Source organism: Lepus europaeus, chromosome 4 (assembly GCF_033115175.1).
Source record: "Lepus europaeus isolate LE1 chromosome 4, mLepTim1.pri, whole genome shotgun sequence".
In the NCBI taxonomy this organism is placed as follows: Eukaryota; Metazoa; Chordata; class Mammalia; order Lagomorpha; family Leporidae; genus Lepus; species Lepus europaeus.
In genome coordinates, this window is record NC_084830.1 from 76,063,115 (window position 1) to 76,085,379 (window position 22,265).

The 22,265-nt window shown below is 38.4% G+C and overlaps 1 protein-coding gene across 12 annotated transcripts in view; it reads right to left on the minus strand.

Annotated features, from left to right (window-relative positions):
* The window catches only part of CSPP1 (centrosome and spindle pole associated protein 1), a 142,548-nt gene that overhangs the window by 60,862 nt on the left and 59,421 nt on the right, over positions 1-22,265 (minus strand). For 10 of the 12 annotated variants that reach the window (XR_009865718.1, XM_062188394.1, XM_062188398.1 and 7 more), the window contains 5 exons: positions 17,924-17,981; positions 15,769-15,977; positions 12,883-13,004; positions 12,142-12,205; positions 152-281 (listed from right to left, as the gene is read on the minus strand). Coding sequence is in view for 11 of the 12 variants with exons in the window: in XM_062188394.1 (XP_062044378.1) it covers positions 152-281; positions 12,142-12,205; positions 12,883-13,004; positions 15,769-15,977; positions 17,924-17,981 (583 nt within the window). In the remaining variant the exon portion in view is untranslated. The remainder of the gene's footprint in view (positions 1-151; positions 282-12,141; positions 12,206-12,882; positions 13,005-15,768; positions 15,978-17,923; positions 17,982-22,265) is intronic. The other 2 variants (XM_062188396.1, XM_062188397.1) reach the window with 1 other exon arrangement.

A 22,265-nucleotide genomic window follows, 5' to 3' on the forward strand; every position in this document is an offset into this window, starting at 1 on the left:
AGCATTCCAGTATAACCACCTCAAAACGTGTCATACTGAGTTACAACTAACTGTGCTTTTTCCCTTCCCTGTCACACTGTGATGTCTAAGGGACCACCACGCTAACACACAAAATGTTTAATATCAAACAAATGAGTGAATGGATGGATACCTGCTGCTGCAAAGCTTCTTGGTAAGACTGAAGAGACTGTCTGGAAGGTTTTGGTTTATCTTCAAAAAACAATCCTGAATTTACTGTTCTATCACTTGTAACTTTCAGTTCATTCTGTCCAATCGCATTCCTGCATCAAATACACAATTAAATGTGAATTTATCTATTATTAAGAAATAACAAAGTTTAAGAAAAGGCTGCATTCATGACATATAAGCACATTTAGAAATAGAGAAGGATATTTCTCTATATTTCAAAGAGGAATGCTTAAAGTAAGTGACCCCTTCCTAAGCTCTCCCTCCTACCTTTGCTTTGACAATCCATGGAACTATCAAGTTCACTGGATCTATTTCTTGACCTACATGGCAGTTGCAGAAAAGTGAAAACACTATATGATAATTCATCAAGCAATAGATACATGACTTAGATTCTTTTCTGAATATATAGAAATAACACACTGAAGTATGTTACTACTCAAGTAACACCAAATAATGATTTAACAACTTCCTAGCCATTTCAAAAGTAAAACAATGTAATTACAATAAAAAGTCTGATTGCCTCAAGTAAAATAATAACTGTTGAAAAACTCATCAAAAACAAAATTTTAAACATGTTGATGTTACAGAAATCATACACAATAAAGTGTTGTTTCTTAAGTTCTACACATTTAAGTGCAGGAATGCATCCACTTTGGAGAAAATAATACATTTTTAAAATGCAAATTATAGAATAAACTCAAATATTAACAAAGAAATCATAAAAAGAAACTAAAAACAGCCATCGTACTTCCAAACACATCATCATCACCTTAAACAAGGAGCTTGTTTTGTGCATCTAACTTACCCAATTCATTTATAATCTTTTATTAGGCTAAACAAATATGTTTGCCCTATACTGTCACAGTGAATGATGAGTGGGCAAAGGGGAAGATAAGGAGAACAAGAGCAAATTGTTCCCAATCGACACTATAATTTTTCAGAACAAGGGCACTCTTTATGTGTGGATGAATAAAGAAGACTGAGATGGTTTATTGAGTAAACTCAATCTCTCAAAATATACTGGTAAACAGATTTTCTCAGTTTCTATTTTACTCATTATCCTTCCTGCCTTCTACTCCTTTCTCACAGACCCAAGTTTTTTTTCCTTTATCTATCAACTCCTTCTTGATCCAATGAAAATAGGATTGAAGGATGTATATACAGTCAGATCAGGACAGGAGTAAAGTAGGAAATGATAGGGTATTAAGCATACAATTCAGTTATTTTTACTAAATTGATAGAATTGAACAATCATCACTATAATCTAGTTTTGAATCATTTCCTTAACTCAAAAAATACCCCTTATACACATTTACAACCAATCCCCACTCCTATCATATCCCCAAGCAATCACTAAGTAACTTGCTTTCTGTCTCTATAGATTTGCTCTTTCTGGACATTTTATAAAAACAGAACCACATAGTATAGATTGATTTGTTCACTTAGTATAATACTTTTGAGGTTCACCCATATTGGTTCTGTAATTCACTCTTTTTTAATGCTGAAAAATGTATAATTTATCCATTCACTAATTGATGAACATTTAAATTGTCTTCACTTTCTGGCTATCATGAATAATGCTATGAACATCCACATGAAGTCTGTGTGTATGGTTATTTTTATTTACTTGATGACTCGAAGTAGAATTTCAGGATTATATGGTAAGTTTAAAATTTTTTTAAGAGGTTGCCATTTCCTGTAACTGCTTTTTATGTATTAATTTTTTTCTTATTTAGTAACTCTACTGGAAATCTCTCCTTAATTCCATTATCTTTAGATAATTCCATTATCTAATGTTCTTTTGAAACTATAAAGTTATTTCCTCTCTTCAATACTTGTACCTATCTTCCTTTATTTCTTACTATTTTCAGTTTTGCTGAAACCATTGGTCCCCCCACCACAAAAAAAAAAGTAGTAACAGTAAGAAAAATCTCAAAAAGAATGTTTAAATGATTATATGCAGGACAATGCTAAGAACTGAAAAGACAGATGCAAATAAGCCACAGCTCTTGATCTTGAAGAGCTCAGACTTGTAAAAGAGTTCACCATCCTTTCTTATCCAGGACATCCTTCTCAAAGTTGCCCACTATTGTAGAGCACAATTGGGCTCCTCAATCTGGTGGCCTTTTAAGTTGTGGACTATTTTTTTTAAAGATTTATTTATTTATTTGAAAGTCAGAGTTGCACAGAGAGAAGGAGAGGCAGAGAAATAGAGAGAGAGAGAGGTTTTCCATTTGATGGTTTACTCCCCAATTGGCCACAATGGCTGGAGCTGCACCGATCCAAAGCCAGGAGCCAGGAGCCAGGAGCCAGGAGCCAGGAGTTCTTCCAGGTCTCCCACACGGGTGCAGGGGCCCAAAGACTTGGGCCATCTTCCACTGATTTCCCAAGCCATAGCAGAGAGCTGGATTGGAAGTGGAGCAGCCAGGACACAAAACGGCGCCCATATGGAATGCCAGCACTGCAGGCGGCAGCTTTACCTGCTACACCACAGCGCTGGCACCTAATCTGCTCTGTTTTAAAAGACCAAGCAGCACAGCCACTACAGTGAGTGCTCAGGGGCTGGACCCATTGGGAAGAGGAGTCAAGCATGGAAAGCTGAGCTTCACCTGTGCTTTTACAACACTTCTGTGAACACATGAATGCAGACATGCTCAGTTGCTAGGCTTGACTCAGCGTCAGTTGATTTTGCTTTTGTGACAATGATCAAAAGGTAGTTTTCACAGAAGAGTATTTGTTTGCAGTTTCTTGTATTAATTTAGGAACTCAATGTGAAATGCACACCCACCCAAACACGCCAACCTCTGTACTTCACTTAAACCTTTCTATTCATTCCTATAGGAAACAGTAAATATAAAAGATGGGCCATTTTATAGAGCAAGAGGGGTGCTGAAATGACTTTTGAAGGGTTGGTTGATGAGTTCTCAAATGGTTGTCAAAGTTTATTACTGGTAAATAAAAGGAAAATGTGATTTGAACTATAAAAAAAAGAATGTTTAAATGTATCACTATTACACAAATATACAATGTAGGTTCTTCACATTTATACTGTTTCAGTTAACTAGACAGTATAAATTACTTTTAAATTAGTTTTTAATTCTTCTCTTCTAATTTTTTTGTTTAAGTTTTTAAGTACTAATGGACACTAAGTTTTACTAATGGTTTTTCTCTATTGACATGATCATGTAAGTTTTCTTCTTTATTCTGTTAACAAGGTCTACTACAGTAGTTAATTTTATTATAATATTGATATATCTACAACCAATTAGCTCTTAGTATTTATTAGACACTGTCATAGACATTTTACAAATTTTAATTCATTCAATCCTCTTAAGAATCCTTTGCGTTGATACTATTAGCCCTACTAACAGATACAGAATAGAAGTTAAGAAATCTGCTTCAAGATAATGAGCTGTAACAACAGGATTCAAATCAAGGCAATCTGGCTGCAAATTCCATACTCTTAATTGATATGCTCTACTATATCTAATCATCCCACATTCCAGAGTCATTCTAATTTAGAATAAATTGTTCTTTTTCTGCATTGCAAGGCCCAGTTCTAGAATTCTTGTGCCTAAGTTCTAAGTGCAGGAGGAGAAGGGCAGAAGAGGAAAGGAAGAGGAGTAGGGGAAGAAGATGGGAAATGGAGGAGGAGGTAGGGAAAAGGATTAAGAAGTAGAGGGGGAGAGAGGAAGGGGAAATGAGGAAGGTAGGGAAGGGAAGGAATCAAATAGGAACAAAGAGTATAACAACTGAAAACAAGGGGCTAGTGTTGTGGTATAGAGAACAAAACCATTGCCTACAATGCTGCATCCCATGAGAGCAGCGGTTCGAATCCCAGCTGCTCTGTTTCCAATCCAGTCTCTGCTAAAGTGCCTGGAAAGGAAGCAGAATATGGCACAAGTATGTGGGTACCTGCCACCTACAAGCAAGACCTGGTTGGAGCTCTGGGCTGTCAGTCTCAGCCTGGACTAGCCTCAGCCACTGCAGATACTTAAAGAGTGAACCAGCAGGAGGATACCTGTCTCTCTCTCTCCCTCTGTGTCATTCTTCCTTTCAGATAAATAAATAAATATTTAAGAAAGAAAAGAAAAGAAGAGAAAAGAGATGATTGGGTTGGATTAGATTCTCCAGGGAGGCTCAAGGGCACACCTGAGCAGGCAGCAGTGAACTTGAATACATGTAAACTGAGTGATCATAGCCTCAGAGATCCTGTGGGACACCATCAAATACATCAATATATGCAAAAGGACAGTCTCATGAAATACAAAGGGATGTAAAAAATATTTGAAAAAAATCATGGAGAGAAAGTTCTCAAACATGATAAAGAATATTATACATTAAACAAGTTATCAAACTGCAAATCAGAAAAGCTCAAAGAATTCATACCTACACACATCACAGCCAAACTGTGAAAGACAAAGACAAGAACAAAATCTTAAAAGCAGCAAGAGAATAATCACTCATCATATACACAGACTCCTCAATGAGATTAACAGCATATCAGAAACTATGAAAGCAGGCTACAAGTCAGTGGTAGGAGATATTAAAAGTACTGGGGAAAAAGAAAAAAAAAAAAAAAAAAAAAAAAAGGAATGTCACCATGCAGAGGGCACTGAGCTCTGAGCCTAGAAGATACCTGTGCCCAACACTGAGCACCTGGGTCTGATTCCCAGCTCTGGCTATGGACTCTAACTCCCTGTTAATGCAGATCCTGGGAAGCAGTAATGATGGCTCAATAGGGTTTCTGCCACCCAAATGGGAGATTTGAATTGCATTCCAATTCCTGGCTTCAACCCAACCATTGCAGACATTTGGAGAGTCAGCCAGCAGGTGGGAACTCTCTGTCTCTCCCTAACAAAAAAATTTTAATAAAATGTCAACTAATAGAGTTCTATATCAACCAAAATTATCATTCAAAAATGAAAATGAAATTAAGACATTATTATCACTACCAATTCTGTTCTGTAAGAAATATTACAAAGAGCTGTTCACACTGAAATTAAAGAACCTTTGATAGTAACTGTAGGGGGCCGGCGCCGTGGCTCAATTGGTTAATCCTCCGCCTGTGGAACCAGCATCCCATATGGGCACCAGGTTCTAGTCCCAGTTGCTCCTCTTCCAGTCCAGCTCTCTGCTGTGGCCCAGGAGGGCAGTGGAGGATGGCCCAAGTGTTTGGGCCCCTGCATCTGCATGGGAGACCAGGAAGAATCTCCTGGGTCCTGGCTTTGAATCGGCACAGTACCGGCCATAGCAGCCATTTGGGGAGTGAACGAACAGAAGGAAGACCTTTCTCTCTCTATCTGTGAAATTAATAAAAAAGGGGAAAAAAAGATAGTAAGTGTAGTGAACACAAATAAAAAGTACCAAAAAAGGTAACTATATAGGTAATTTTTTTTTTTTTTGTCAGGCAGAGTGGACAGTGAGAGAGAGAGACAGAGAGAAAGGTCTTCCTTTTGCCGTTGGTTCACCCTCCAATGGCCGCCACGGTAGGCGCGCTGCGGCCGGTAAATTTTAAAAGGTATTACAACTATTTTCTAATTGTTTTAAAAGGCAATTACATACAGCAATAATTATAAATTTACACTGTAGGGCTTAACAAGAATTATATTAAATGTAAAATAAAAGCAAAGGCTGGCAGAATGAATTTTAAAAATTAAAAATAAAAGATCAGGATGCAACTGCATTCTGGCTACACAGAGACACCCTTTAGATTAAAAGGCATAAATGGACTGAGTTTACATATGGGAAATTATGTGCTACAAAAATAATAACTGAAAGAGAACCAGAATAGCAATATGTATACCAGAAAAATATACTTTGAGACAAAAATTAGAGGCCAGTGAGTGGAGTAGCAGATTAAGCTATTGTTGGCAATACTGGCATCCCATGTGGGTGTTGGTTCAAGTTCTGGCTGTTCCACTTCCAATCCAGCTCTCTGTAAATGTACCTGGGAAACGGCAGAAAATGGCTCAAGTGCTTGGGTCCCTGCCACCCATGAGAAACCCTACTTCTTGACTTTGGCCTAGGCCAGCCCTGGTCATTGTGGCCTTCAGGGGAGCGAACCAGCAGATGGAAGATGTCTCTCTCTATTTCTCCTTATCTCTCTGTAAACTCTGCCTTTCAAACAAATAAATAATTCTAAAAAAAAAAAAAAAAAAAAAAAAAAAGCCGGTGCCGTGGCTTAACAGGCTAATCCTCCGCCTTGCGGCGCTGGCACACCGGGTTCTAGAACTGGCTGGGGCACCGGATTCTGTCCCGGTTGCCCCTCTTCCAGGCCAGCTCTCTGCTGTGGCCAGGGAGTGCAGTGGAGGATGGCCCAAGTCCTTGGGCCCTGCACCCCATGGGAGACCAGGAGAAGCACCTGGCTCCTGCCTTCGGATCAGCGCGATGAGCCGGCCGCAGCGGCCATTGGAGGGTGAACCAACGGCAAAAAGGAAGACCTTTCTCTCTGTCTCTCTCTCACTATCCACTCTGCCTGTAAAAAAAAAAAAACAAAAAACAAAAAAAACCTGAAATCAGGTGGAGTTGGAACTTGAACTCAGGCCCTCTAAAATGAAATGTGAGCATCCCAAGCAGCATTGTAACCACTGCATCAAATGCCCACCCCAAAAGGATCTTTTAAACTGACAAAAGAATCACAACAGCACTAAGATATAACAATTATAAACATTTGTGCAGGAGAGCATTTTGCCCTTGTTTGTGTGTCCCATATCATAGTGTTGGTACAAGTCCCAGCTGCTCTGTTTCTGATCCAGCTTCCTGGTAATGCACCTGGAAGGCAACCAAAGATGGCCAAGTACTTGAGTCCTTACCACCCATGTGGGAGACCAGGATGAAGTTCCTGGCCCCTGGCTTCAGCCTGGCCCAGATCAGCTGTTGCAGCCATTTTGGGAGTAAACAATATGGAAGATCTATCTATCTCCCTCTCCTGCTCTGTCTTTTTTTAAAAAATCACACATCTAATAACAGAGTCCTACAATTGAGGAAGCAAAAACTGAGATAAAAATAATAGTTGGAGATTTCAATAGCTTACTTCTGGGGGCTGGCACTGCGGTGCAGTGGGTTAATGCCCTGGCCTGGAGTGCCAGCATCCCATATGGGCACCGGTTCAAGACTCAGCTGCTCCACTTCCAATCTAGCTCTCTGCTGTGGCCTGAAAAAGCAGAAGATGGCCCAAGTCCTTGGGCCCCTGCACCCATGTGAGAGACCCGGAGGAAGCTCCTGGCTCTAGATTGGCAGAGCTCCAGCCACTGCGGCCATTCAGGGAATGAATCAGTGGATGGAAGAACTCTCTCTCTCTGCCTCTCCTTCTCTCTGTGTGTAACTCTTTCAAATAAATAAATAAATCTTTAAAAAAAAAAAAAAAAAACAACTTTACTTCTAATAACAGAACTAACCAACAAGGAAATAAAAGAAATAAACAACACTTTAAACAGCTAGAACTGAGAGATACCAACAGAATAATATACTCAACAACAGAACAATATGCCTTCTCAAGTGCATATGGAACAAAATATATATTAGGCCGTAAAATAACCTTCAACAAATTCAAAAGAACTCTGATCACACAAGTATGTTGTCCAACTGCAATAGAATTACATCAAATTTGATTAAAAGAAATAAATTTGGGGGCCAGTGCTATAACATAGCGGGTAAAGCTGCTGCCTGCAGTGCCAGCATCCCATGTGTGCGCCAGTTCAAATCTCGGCTGCTCCACTTTCAATCTAGCTCCCTACTGAAATGCCTGGGAAAGCAGAGGAAGATCGTCCAAATCCTTGAACCCTTGCACCCACATGGGAGACCCCGAAGAATCTCCTGGCTTCAGATCAGCACAGCTATGGCTGTTGGAGCCATTTGGGGAGTGAACCAGCTGATGGAAGAACTTTCTGTGATCACCAACCCCTGTAACTCAAAGTCTCAAATAAATAAAACCTTTAAAACAAAGCAAACAACAACAAAAAAATGATAGACTTTGAGTCCGGGGCTTGGAGTACTAATGGGAGGCAGAGTACTCAACCAACCCCATGACCTCCAAGTAAGCAGAAAGGAAGGAAATTAAAAAGATGAAAGCAGGCCGGCGCCGTGGCTCAACAGGCTAATCCTCCGCCTTGCGGCGCCGGCACACCGGGTTCTAGTCCGGGTCGGGGCACCGATCCTGTCCCGGTTGCCCCTCTTCCAGGCCAGCTCTCTGCTGTGGCCAGGGAGTGCAGTGGAGGATGGCCCAAGTGCTTGGGCCCTGCACCCCATGGGAGACCAGAAGCACCTGGCTCCTGCCATCGGAACAGCGCGGTGCGCCGGCCGCAGCGTGCTACCGCGGCGGCCATTGGAGGGTGAACCAACGGCAAAAGGAAGACCTTTCTCTCTGTCTCTCTCTCACTGTCCACTCTGCCTGTCAAAAAAAAAAAAAAAAAAAGATGAAAGCAGAAATCAATGAAATGAAAACTACCACCACCAAAGAAAAAATAAACAAACAGTAAAACCAAGAGTTAATTCTTAGAAAAGGTCAGTAATATTGATAAATGTTTGGCTAAACCAACCAAGAAAAGACTATTAGTCTTCCATTAATCAGAAATAAAAGAGGTCTATCATTATTAATCTTACAAAATTAAGAGAACTGTAACAGAAAACTACCAACAATTGCATGACAACATCTGCCAAAAGAGAAAATCAGGAATCAAAGATCTCCCAAGAAACAAAAGTCCTAGACCTGATGGATTTTCTAGAGCATTCACTATGCCACAACACTGACCCCTCTACCAAACACTTAAAGAAAACCTAACAACTATTCTTAAACTTTTCCAAAAAAAAAACGGAAGAGAACCCTTTCTAAACTCATTCTCAGAGGCCTGTATTGCCAAAACCAAAAACACTACAAGAAAACTTTAGAAAAAAATGTTCTTTAAAAACATCAATGTAAAACTCAACAAAATAGCAAACTAAATTCAGCAGCATATTAAAATGATTATATATCATGAAGAAGGTGCATTTCTTCCCAGATACAAGGATGGTTCAACATACAAAAACTGATCAATGTGTGCCATTAACAGAATAAAGGATTAAAACACAAAAGTATCACAAATGACACAGAAAAGCACTTGAAAAAACTCAACATACTTTCACAATTAAAAACAAAAAACACTTGAGCTGGAGTTGTAGCATTAGTGGGAAGTCGCTACCTGAAATGCTGGCATTCCATATGGGCACCAGTTTGTGTCACAGTTACTCCACTTCCCATCCAGCTCCCTGCTAATGTACTGGGAGAACAGTGGAAGATGGCCCAAGTGTTTGGGTCCCTGCTACCCACATAGGAGACTTAGAAGAAACTCCTGGCTTCGTGGTTTTGGCCTGCCCCAACCCTGGCCATTGTGGCCATCTGAGGAATAAACCAGCAGATGGATGATCTCTGTTTATCCCTCTCTCTCTAACTCTGACTTTCAAATAAATAGATAAATCTAAAAAAAAAAAAAAACAAAAAACCTCAACATAGGGATAAAAGGAAACTACATTAACACAGCAAAACAATATACAAAAAAAAGCATTATATTAAAATTCCACAGCAAACAACATTAAGCTTTTTCTCTCATTAAAGGAGTATAGCAAGGGTACCCATTTTTACCATTTCTATTTAACAGAGTACTGGGAGTTCTACCCAGATTAACTTACTAAGAAAAAGAAATAAAACCCACTCAAATTGGAAAGGGAAAAGTTATCTCTGTTCATAGATGATAGGATCTTACACAAATAAAAACCTGCTGGAAATAATAAATGAATTCAGCAAAGCAGCAGGATACAAGTCAACATACAAAACTCAGTTGCATTTCTATAAACTGACAATGAACTATTTGTAAAGAAATTATGAAAAAGGGACCAGTGTTGTAACGCAGGTTAATCCTCCACCTGCAGTGCCGGCATCCCCTATGGGTGCCGGTTCTAGTCCCGCAGTTCCGCTTCCAATCCAGCTCTCTGCTATAGCCTGGGAAAGCACTGGAAGATGGCCCAAGTGCTTGGGCCCCTGCACTCATATAGGAAACCCGGAAGAAGCTCCTGGCTTCGGATCAGCTCAGCTCTGGCCATTGCGACCATTTAAGGAGTGAACCAGCAGACAGAAGACTGTTCTGTCTCTCCCTCTCACTGTCTGTAACTCTACCTCTTAGTTAAATAAAATCTTAAAAAAAAATTATGAAAACAATTCCATTTACAATACCATCAAAAGCAATAAAATACTTGCCAATTAACCAAAGAAGGAAGACATCTACAAAGAAAACAAAACACTCCTGAAAGAAATTAAACATAAACCAATGAAAACACAGCCTATACTCAAAGATTAGAAGACAATGTTGTTAAAATGTCAATACAATCCCAACTTTACAAATTAAATGTAATTCTTATCAGAATACCAACTAATTGCTTTACAGAAACAGAAAACCTAGCCTAAAATTCATATGGAATTTCAAGAGACGACTAATAGCCAAAACTGTATTGAAAAAGAACGGATGAATGGATAAGGAAAAAATAAAACACACACACATGATGTGTTATTATTCAGCCTTAAAGAAAGGAAATTTGAACATATGATACAATATGGATGAACCCTGAGGATATTAAGTGAAATAAGCCAGTCACAAAAAGACAAATATTATTTAATTTTCAACATATGTGGTACTTGGAATACTCCAAATGACTAAGTCAGAGGAAAGTATTTGGCTTAGCAGTTAAGAGGCCCTGTCCTGTGTACAAGCCCTGGGTCTGCCTCCATTTCTGCTTCCTTTTTTTTTTTTTTTTTTTTAAGATTTTATTTATTTATTTAACAGGTACAATTAGACAGTGAGAGAGACAGAGGGAAAGGTCTTCCTTCCACTGGTGCACTCCCTAGATGGCCGCAACAGCCGGAGCTGCGCCAATCCAAAGCCAGGAGCCAGGTGCTTCTTCCTGGTCTCCCATGCAGGTGCAGAGGCCCAAGCACCTGGGCCATCCTCTACTACCTTCCCAGGCCACAGCAGAGAGCTGGATTGGAAGTGGAGCAACCGGGACTAGAACCAGTGCCCATACGGGATCTGGGCGCCTCAGGCAGAGTATTAGTGCAGCCTAGTGCAACACGGCGCCGGACCCCCTGCTTCCTTTTAATGCACACCCTGATAGGCAGCGGGTGATGGCCCAAGTGGCTGGATCTCTGCAACTTACATGAAACACAGCTTGATCCCATTCCCAACTTCAGACTGGCCCAGTATCAAACACTGTAGACATTTGGAGAATGAGTTACAGATGAGAATTCTGTCTGTCTCTCAAACTATTTGATTAACAACTAATTATCTAAAAACAAACAAACAAAAAAAAAAAAAAAACAGGGGCTGGCTGGTGCTATGGTATAGCGGGTAAAGCCACCACCTGCAGTGCCGGCATCCCATATGGGTGCCAGTTTGAGTCCCGGCTGATCCACTTCCAATCCAGCTCTTTGCTACAGCCTGGAAAGCAGTAGAAGATGGCCCAAGTCCTCGGTCCTCTGCACCCATGTGGGAGACCCGGAGGAAGCTCTTGGCTCTGGATCAGCGCAGCTCCAGCCGTTGTAGCCAATTGGAGAGTGAACCAGTGGATGGAAGACAGACAGACCTCCCACCCTCCCTCCCTTCCTGTGTGTGCGTGTGTAAAACTATGACATGCAAATAAATAAAAATCTTAAAAATAATAAAAATAAAAAACAAAAAACAAAAGACCAAGACAGACAATAAAATGGTGGTTCCTAAGGTATGAAGGGAAGGGAAAATGGGAGTTACAATATTACTATTTAATGTCTACAACTTTGGTTCACAAGACGAAAAGAATTCTGGAAATGTATGCTGATGGCAGTTGTACAACATTATGAATTTATTAAAAACTACTGAACAGAATACCTAAAAATGGTTAAAATAATAAAAAGAAAAAACAGAAAAATTCTTTGAACTAACGACTTACACAATAGGTTGTGCTACTTGGCGGGTGACAGGAGCACTAACATAAGCTGCAGGCTGTACTCCATCTTAAAAGACAAAAAAAAAATCTATTTCAGAGTACCCATTTGACAACACTTTATCCCTAAAGGAAAAGTAAATAATAAAACCACTACTTCAAGGAAAGTATCAATATATCCCCCAGGTTAGGAGTTAGCACAGAACAATGCAAGAAAACACAAAATAGTTAATTTTTAAATCCAGATGCAAAAGGAAATCATTATAAATATAAATTGGCTTTAAAACAGGTACTAGAGGCAAGCATTTGGTGCAGCAGCTTAAGTTACAACTTGTGATGCCCCCATCACACATCAGAGTTCCTGGTTCAAGTCCCAGCAACTCTGTTTCCATTCTAGCTTCCTGTAAATGCTTATCCTGGAAGCAGTAAATGATTGCTTAAGCACTTGAGAGTCTCTGCTATCCATATGGGAGATCCAAATAAAGTTCTGGGCTGTTGGCTTTGGCCTGGCCCAGACCTGGCTATTTCAGGCATTTGGGAAGTGAACCAGATGATAGGAGAGCTCTGTCTCACTCTCCAATAAAATGAAAATAAAAAATTGTTAATAAAATGGGATTGATATCATTAATTTTAAAAATACCTGAATTAACCAAAGCTGTGCTTTCCTATGTATTTTTACTTGCACAGAAAACCATCTTTCTTATTAAACCACTTGAAAAAAAAATGTTTACCCTATAGATAACTTACAGTAAGCAATACTGGGATCCAAAGTATTTCTGGCACCATAAAAATAGTAGGCATCATCATAAGGAGTTCTGTAGTTAGTAGCCAAAGGTGGTATTAGGGGAGGTGGAGGCAGAGGTGCAATCCTGTATGAAAAGAAAAATGAAAAATTCTTCTCATACTTTACTGCAATTTTTAAAAGTCAAGGTATTATTCTTCTATAAAAATATTACTGAAAATACAACCCCTACATTTGAAAAAGCCACTATCTTGTTCCAATCACTCATCAAAACTTATGACTCAAAAAGCAAGTAATATAGAGTAAAAATCCACAATTTCAGGTATAATACCTAGGCAAGACAAAAATTTCAATTAACAATCAATTAATACCAATAACCTGAGTCAATAACAACCCAAGATAGGCCTGGTGTCTGTCCTTCAGGAATAAAACAGAAATAAACAATTAGAGTCAAGTAAATGAAACAACAGAAAAAGAGTCCTATAGGAACACGAGAGCACTGACATTTCAATCTCATAAGGGAGAGGAGTAGAGCAGAAGGAAGGTTTTCCAGGACAGGTAGTGTTTGGGCCATGTTACTAGAGTGAGCTAGTCACAGGTAAAGGAAGAACAATCCAAGAGAAGGCACACAGCTGCAAAACCCATGGTTACACACAGTTCCGTTTGGGGGGAAGGGTGTATTTTTAAATTATAAAATGCATTGTTAGGGCCAGCGCTGTGCCCTAACAGGTAAAGCTGCTGCCTGCAAATCCAGCAACCAATATAGGCAATGGTTCAAGTCAAAGCTGCTCCATTTCTGGTCTAGCTCCTGACTAATGCACCTGTGTAAGCAGTGGAGGATGACCCAGGTGCTTAGACCCCTGCACCCAAGTGGGAGATTGAGAGGAAGCCCCCGGCTCCTGGCTGGCCCAGACCCAGCCACTGCAGCCATCTGGGGAGTGAACCAAGGATGGAAGATCTCTCTCTCTGTCTCTCCCTCTCTGTAACTCTGACTTTCAAATAAACAAAATAAATCTTCAAAAAAAAATTGAAAAAATGTAATGCTGTTTCACAGGAAGTCAATCATAATGTGATATTAAGATGACTTCAACATTAACAGTTTGACATTTTTGATAAAATCTCTAGTATTTCATAAATTTAAAACTTCTGAAAGCCTCTATTTCAGCATTTCATTACTAATAAGAAAGCATCTCTAGTTTCACCAATGCATTATTTTCCAGTAGAAAAAGTGGCAAAGGTGAATTCCTTTTAAGTTTAGATGAAAAGAGACTCCCTAGAATATTTTCACTTTCGAGTGTATCTTTTTTTTTTTTTTTGACAGGCAGAGTGGATAGTGAGAGAGAGAGACAGAGAGAAAGGTCTTCCTTTTGCCGTTGGTTCACCCTCCAATGGCTGCCGCGGCCGGCGCACTGCGCTGATCCGAAGGCAGGAGCCAGGTGCTTCTCCTGGTCTCCCATGCGGGTGCTGGGCCCAAGGACTTGGGCCATCCTCTACTGCCTTCCCAGGCCACAGCAGAGAGCTGGCCTGGAAGAGGGGCAACTGGGATAGAATCCGGTGCCCCAACCGGGACTAGAACCCAGTGTGCCGACAGCGCAAGGCAGAGGATTAGCCTGTTAAGCCACGGCACCGGCCTCGAGTGTATCTTAACAACACATTTTCCCTTGTCATATACTTCAAAATAATTCTGAAGCGCTCAGGATTAAAGTTCTCTCCAGCAGTGAATATTCTATGTCACTTAATATTCGTGTCACTTAAGGTGTGTAACCTTACTATCTTCACTCCCAAGATGTATCAACAAAGAAGGAAAGTGACTGTTTTAACAGGGAGCATCTGTCATCACTAAATCATAAATTTTATAGATTTATACAAGATTTAATCTTAACTCTGTAATTGTGATTATAAAAATACATATAATTATTGCACTTTTTTACAAATTAGAAAACTGAAGTTCAACAAAGGTGTGGTTTTTCCAAACTCCAGACAGCAAATGCAACCATTTCAGTAACTACCTAATCCAAAGCTAATACCACCATCTAATGCTCTGTAATTGCAAATTCCTCTAAGTCTTTCAAATTGGGAAGTTGTAAGATTAAACAAAGCCCCAGATAAACAACAGTAAATACAATTCTATGATCTGTTAGTAGTGAATAAAAGAACAAATCCTACTGCAGGAAGGAAATGTAGCCCAGAAAAGTCAACATTCAAAAAAGTTAACAAAACACCTGTAAATTTAAATACATTCCTATAAATAGCACCTTAACTGAGCCAAAAATAAGCTCATGTCCTACAAAGAAGCAAAGCATAGCACAGGTATTAATGTTAATACGATTTTCTACGCATGATGCTTATTTCCTGTTGAACTCAAATTTTTACATCCATGCCTCAGTTACAGGTTTTATAGTCATCCATACTTTTTATTACAGGCATTTGAGTTGCATAGCCCATAAGTAATCAAAGAGGAAGAGTTAAGGAAAAAGGAGTGAAAGTATAGTTGCGTGTATAGAAGAGTAACATTAGAAACTTTTTCTGTATATGTTGAAGAAGAATTCAATGTTTGCCAAGTGGAAATAACAAAATTGAGAAAAATCTAGTTTTTGCATATTAAAAGACACTAAAAGTAGATATGACCTAAAACTAAGTTTTAAAATACACTCAATCTCAAAATACTAAATCTTTAAACAATAAAAAGAATGTTATAAGGATTTCCTGTTTGTAGAACAGTAGAGAGACAACAGTGAAGTCAATTTCCAGAGAAATTATATGATAAAACTACTAATTGCATAGAATATATGAAAGATATCATCTGCTTTAGCACATCCTTCTGAATATAAAACAAAACAAAAAAAAATACCTTACCGAATTCCCAAACACAAAATATTTTAAACATGCACCTGGGAGGCACCATTTCACCAAGGGAGCTGCTGAGTCCACTGTATAAATCTTCATTTTGAGATGGAACAGACTGAAGTGGTGGGATGGGTGGGACAGATGGGGCAGATAAAGGAGGGAGAGGTGTCTGGAAAGCTACTCTAGGTCTTTCAGGAGGAATCATCTCTTCACAGTGTCTTGGTGCCACACTAAACTGCTGTAGTCTATCAGGCTAAAATAAAGAAAACAAATCTATTTGTCACATATAATCATGAATTTCAAGTTACAAAAGACTTCAAAAGACCTTTTAACCCAGCAGGCACTTAGAGTTACAAGATTTCACAGCTATAAAAAATTTTTTAAATCTAATTCTTACTTTATAAGTAGGTAACTGAGATTCCCTAAGAAATAAACAAATCACCCAAGGCCTCATTATTCATAATTTTAAATATGGTATTCTGTTATAGTACAACACTATGCTACTTCTCTATTCAAATGCCACTTCTACTATCAAAGTATATAGAACAGGGTTAGCAAATGTTGTCAGTAAAAGTCCAAACAGTAAATATATTACCCTTTTCAGGCAATACAGCCTCTTTACCACTACTTGACTCAGCCAGAGCACGAACATAGCCATAGACATATGTATATAAATGAGTGATGCTGTGCTGCAATAAAACTTTATTTACAGAAACATGCAACTACTGGATTTGACCACAGGTCATGGTTTGGTAATCCCTACCCCCAGAACATCATTTTTATGGCCTTTTCTAAGATTTTCACCTCAAAAGTAAAACCCAAGGAATGGTACAACTATTTTCTCTTAATATTACTTATTTGTCCTCATAAATCAACTTGACATTCTTAAGAAGTTTCAATTCAAAGATAAGAAAGACTGTCACACACTCTAAAATTTAACATGCCAATATATTACATTAAAAAGCTCAAGTTTTTAAAAGGGAATTTCTGAGTACAAATGATAAGATATAATAAAAATATATTTAGCTTTGGAATCTATTTTTTTTTCCTGCCACAGTTATCCTATCAGGACTGATTTGTTTGGTTAATGTAAACGTAGCAGTCAGAAGCATGAAGTAAGTGATGGTAGCATTGTATTAAATCTTTTTAAACGGATAACCCACAGGATTTTCTGATGTACTAAGCATAAGTACATCAAAAGTTGCCTATGATTGAGTAACTTTAAGTTGCTATATTCTTTTCAAAGAATGAACTTTTTAATGAAATTGAATATGCTCTTCATCATTTAAGGATGAAACAAAAACTTCTTAGTAAATTAATACTACACATCCAACTACAGAATAAGTACATTGTGGTAAAAGCAATGAATTGTTACCTCCTCCTTACTTAACTGCAAAGATGTGAGTAATTCATTCCACTTAATGATGAGAATTGCAAAATTAAAGTAAAAATAACATTACTATCTAATTTTACATTAAATAACAATTACTAAAATGCTTAAAGACTAGAATGAATGTTTTCAGTTTCTTTGAAAGCCATTCTAATGTTAGTAGTCAGCATATATTAAAAAAAAAGATATTAGTATCAATTGGAAACTAAACTGTGATAAATTTCCCCTGGAAAAGTACATATGAACAAAACAGAAAGAATTTAAAATAAAGAAAAAATGATACACAAGGAAAAACGGGAAAATCGTCCTGGGGGTATAACAGGAAAAAGATTTATACTATAGGGTCCAGCAATGTGGCATAGTAGGCTAAGCCTCTGCCTGCAGCACCGGTATCCCATTTGGGCACTGGTTCATGTCCTGGCTGCTCATCTTCCAACCAGTTCTCTGCTATGGCCTGGGAAAGCACTGGAAGATGGCTCAAGTTCTTGGGCCCCTGCACCCACATGGGAGACCCAGAAGAAGCTTCCGGTTCCTAGCTCCGGATTGGCTCAGCTCCAGCCATTGTGGCCATTTGTGGAGTGAACCAGCAGATGGAAGACTTTTCTCTTTGTCTCTCCCTCTCTGTAACTATCTCTCAAATAAATAAGTAAAATCTTTAAAAAAAAAAAAAAAAGGTTTATTAAAAAACAAAATCCAGTTTATCACTGTTCAAATCAATCTATTCTGTATTACATTGCCCCAATCTGCCACAACATTTGAGGTTTATCTCAATTAAAGGTTAAACATTAGAAGATGCCAGGAACCCTTACCGATTTCTCAGGATCTTGTACTCCAGAAGCTGCAACCCTGAGTTCTAAATCTTTTTCTCTGAAAAAACAAAAATTAAAGCTTATATAATAAAATGTTATAGTAAAAACTATTAAAATTATAATTATCATTGAAACAAACTTATATACAAAGTCTGTAAGGCATTTCCAAATACAAGTAATTCTTTTAACTAACAATAAAGCCTTCAATAATATTGAAAAACAAATTTCCTGAATTAATAAAAAGTAACCTAAAATTCACATTTAACTGACAGAGTAAGAATCTCCAAGATTGCACCTGGATTACTTCAAAAAGTAAACAATTCCACACAACACAAAATAGGAAAATAAAACAAACTCTCTACTTTGTGAAACAATAACCTCCTTTAGAGTACATGACATTTTCAGTTTAAAAAGAAGTATAAAAATTTAAATATACCTACATATTTTCTAATAAGACTTTCTAAGAAAATAAGGTTAAAGATGGGTAATATCAGAGAGCAAATAACAGCTTCAAGATAGAAAAGGCAAAATTACAAGGTGATAGGTCTCAAATTCTTTCAAATCAAGGTATCTATTCCTAAACTAAACTAATTCATAAGTATTTCTACAAGGAAGATTACAAATACTGAGACTTGCATTCAATACAAACACCTGTAATTTGTAATTATTTTTATTTTGAATATATGTGCACTTGTGATTTCAAATTTAAAAATAAAATATGTTTATATTTGATACTGTACAATCCAAAGAGCATATAGATAACATTCAATGCTATTCTAAATGAGTTAGTAAAGTAAAAGGTCTGCTATAGAATATATCAGAGTACTGTAGAAACTTGTGAAAAATGGAATGAAAAGATAAATTTATTTTGCTGTAAAAAACATGTTTTTAAATCCAAGCACACAAAAGGCCTTCAAAATGTTCATGGAAAATACATACTATGAAAAAACTATGTATAGATTTCCAAAATTTTTTGCTGTAAAATAACTTGTTTTTTCTTTATAAAAATTTATTTATTTGAAACAAAGAGTTACAGAGAACGGTGAATGAGATCTTCCATCCACTGGTTTACTCCCCTAAATGACTTAAATGCCTGGGCTCAGGAGCCTAGAACTCCTCTGGGTCTCCGATGAGTGGCAGGGGCCCAAGTATTTCAGCCACCTAGCACTGCTTTCCCAGGTGCATTAGCAGGGAGCTGGATCACAAGTGAAGCAGCCAGGACTAAAACAGTGCTCATACAAGATGTTCATGTTGTAGGCAGCAGCTTAACCCACTACAGCACAACACCAGCCCCTGAACTTACTTTTATTCCATCTTTCCACAAACTTTCTAAGGTACTGTCATATACACAGTCTCACTTGTCACCTACTATAAACAAAACAAATACTTACATAGTATTTATTTACTTTGCTGGTTTAATAAAATTTAGAAACTAGAATATAAATCATTCACAAATCAAAAACTGCACTAGGAAAAGCACTTTTTAAATTATAAGGTATACAAACAGAACTCTCTGGCCACACCCATCACGAGCCTCTAAGGATCTATCAAAAGCAGGCAGTCCACATAATCTAGAGTCATAGTATAATGAGAAAAAACACCACATCGAATAAACCAAAGAATATCTCCACAATGCCAAGCAACAAATGCAAAAACTGAGGAAACAAGAGCAAGGAAGCAAGGAAGATACTATGACGCCCCCAAATGAACATGACACCTCAATTCAACATTATGAAGATGATGAGATAGAAGAAACGCAAGAAATTGATCTCAAAAAATTGATAAGAACATTAAGAAGTTCTCAAAAACAAATTCTTGAACTACAGAAATCCTTACTAGACATGATAGAAAATCTCTCGTGTGAAAATGAAATATTAAGGAGGAATCAAAATGAAATGAAACAACTAGTAGAACATGAAACTGTGATAGTGATGAGAAATCATAATGAAATGAAGAATTCAAAAGATCAAATGACAAACACATTAAAGAGCCTTAAAAACAGAATGAGTGAAGCCAACAGAGAATATCAGACTTAGAAGACAGAGCACAGGAAAGGAAACAAACAAAAGAAAAGTAGAGGAAATTAGAAATCTAAAAAATAGTCAGGAATCTACAGGATACTATTAAAAAACCCAACATTCAGGTTCTAGGAGTTTCTGAAGGCATGGAGAGGGAGAAAAGATTAGAAGGCCTTTTTAGTGAGATACTAGCAGAAAATTTCCCAGGTTTGGAGAAGGACAGAGACATCCTAGTACAGGAAGCTCATAGAACCCCTAATAAACATGACCAAAAGAGATCCTCGCCACAACACATTGTAATTAAACTCACCACAGTGAAACATAAAGATCCTAAAATGTACAAGAGAGAAACGTCAGATTACTCTCAGAGGATCTCCAATTAGACTCACAGCTGACTTATCAGAAACCCTATAGGCTAGGAGGGACTTGCAAGACATAGCCCAGGTACTAAGAGAGAAAAACTGCCAGCCCAGAATATTATATCCTGCAAAGCTTTCATTTGTGAATGAAGGTGAAATAAAGACCTTTCACAGCAAACAGAAATTGAAAGAATTTGTCGCCACTTGTCCAGCCCTGCAAAAAATGCTTAAAGATGTGCTACACACAGAAACACAGAAACACTGCCATCAATATGAAAGACGGTAAAGGAAGAAAAACTCCAAGTAAAAGATCACAGGAAGCTCAAAGCATATATTAGAAAATATCTTTGGGAAAATAGCAGGGCAAAATTACTACTTATCAACAGTCACATTGAACGTTATGGCCTCAACTCTCCAGTTAAAAGACACAGACTGGATGAATGAATTAAGGAACAAAACCCATCTATTTGCTGCCTACAAGAAACACATAGTTCCAACAAAGATGCATGCAGACTGAAAGTGAAGGTTGGAAAAAGATATTCCATGCCAACAGAAACCAAAAAAAGGCAGGTGTAGCCATCTCAATATCAGACAAAATAAACTTTAACAAAAAAACTGTTAAGAGAGACAAAGAAGGGCACTATATAATGATTGAGTTTAATTCAATAGGAAAATGTAACTATTATAAATGCACATGCACCTAACTACAGGGCACCGGTTTATTTAAAAGATATGTTAAGGGACTTAAAGGAAGACTTACATTCCAATACAATAGTACTGGGGGACTTCAATACTCCACTCTCAGAAATAGACAGATCAACTGGACAGAAGATCAACAAGGAAACAGATTTAATCGACACTATTCCCCAAATGCATCTAACAGATATCTACAGAATTTTTTTTTTTTTTTGACAGGCAGATTGGACAGTGAGAGAGAGAGAGAGACAAAGAGAAAGGTCTTCCTTTGCCGTTGGTTCACCCTCCAATGGCCGCCGTGGCTGGCGCGCTGTGCTGATCCCAAGGCAGGAGCCAGGTGCTTCTCCTGATCTCCCATGCAGGTGCAGGGCCCAAGCATTTGGGCCATCCTCCACTGCATTTCCGGACAACAGCAGAGAGCTGGCCTGGAAGAGGGGCAACCGGGACAGAATCCAGCGCCCCAACTGGGACTAGAAGCCAGTGTGCCGGCGCCGCTAGACGGAGGATTAGCCTGTTGAACCGCGGCGCCGGCCAACATTCTGGTAAACGTTTTCTTAAGTTGTTATCTAATAGTTGAAACGGTTTGCTAAGTATTCATGTGATATTGCTATTGTCAGCAAGCGATCCAGGACTTGCTCCCTCCTTTCTCTATTCTAAGCCCAACTTGTTCTTTCATTTCTCTATTCTCCTCAAGGTAGGAAACTAACTCTATTATGAAGGAATCTGTAGGATGCACATTTTAATCTTTAGACCTTATAAAAGAGATGGCTAACATGTTTCTGTAATAGCATAGCCAAAATAAGAGCTTAAATAATAATCTCATAGCTAGATTTACTTCGCCATCAGCGAAGTATACAGTAAGTAGAAAATACCTCCCTTTCAGACCAAAGGGAAAGAAAGTTTTAAAGTGAGAATATAATTTTCCTCATGGGCATTGTCTACCTTAGAAAAACTACTACAGAACATGCCTGTGACTATAGACTTGTAGTTCAGGGCACCGAAGTTTAGAGATGGGACTTGGGCACTCCCTTGACTTGCATCCTCTGGTCTGTTTTAACACAAACCAGGAGGAAAAGAAAGCTAGGCATCAGAAGCAATGGGTGGCAGGCCTATTAATGGCTGATCTGTACAGTGATCTGCCCTCAAGGAGACCCAACAGGCCAGTCCACTGCAGTGGCTTTCAATGTGGTAAGCCTGGGCTTCAGCAGAAGTCAGCTTATGAAGAGCCCTGGCAGCTCTGCCAAGAGTTGGATCACTGGAAATGGACCT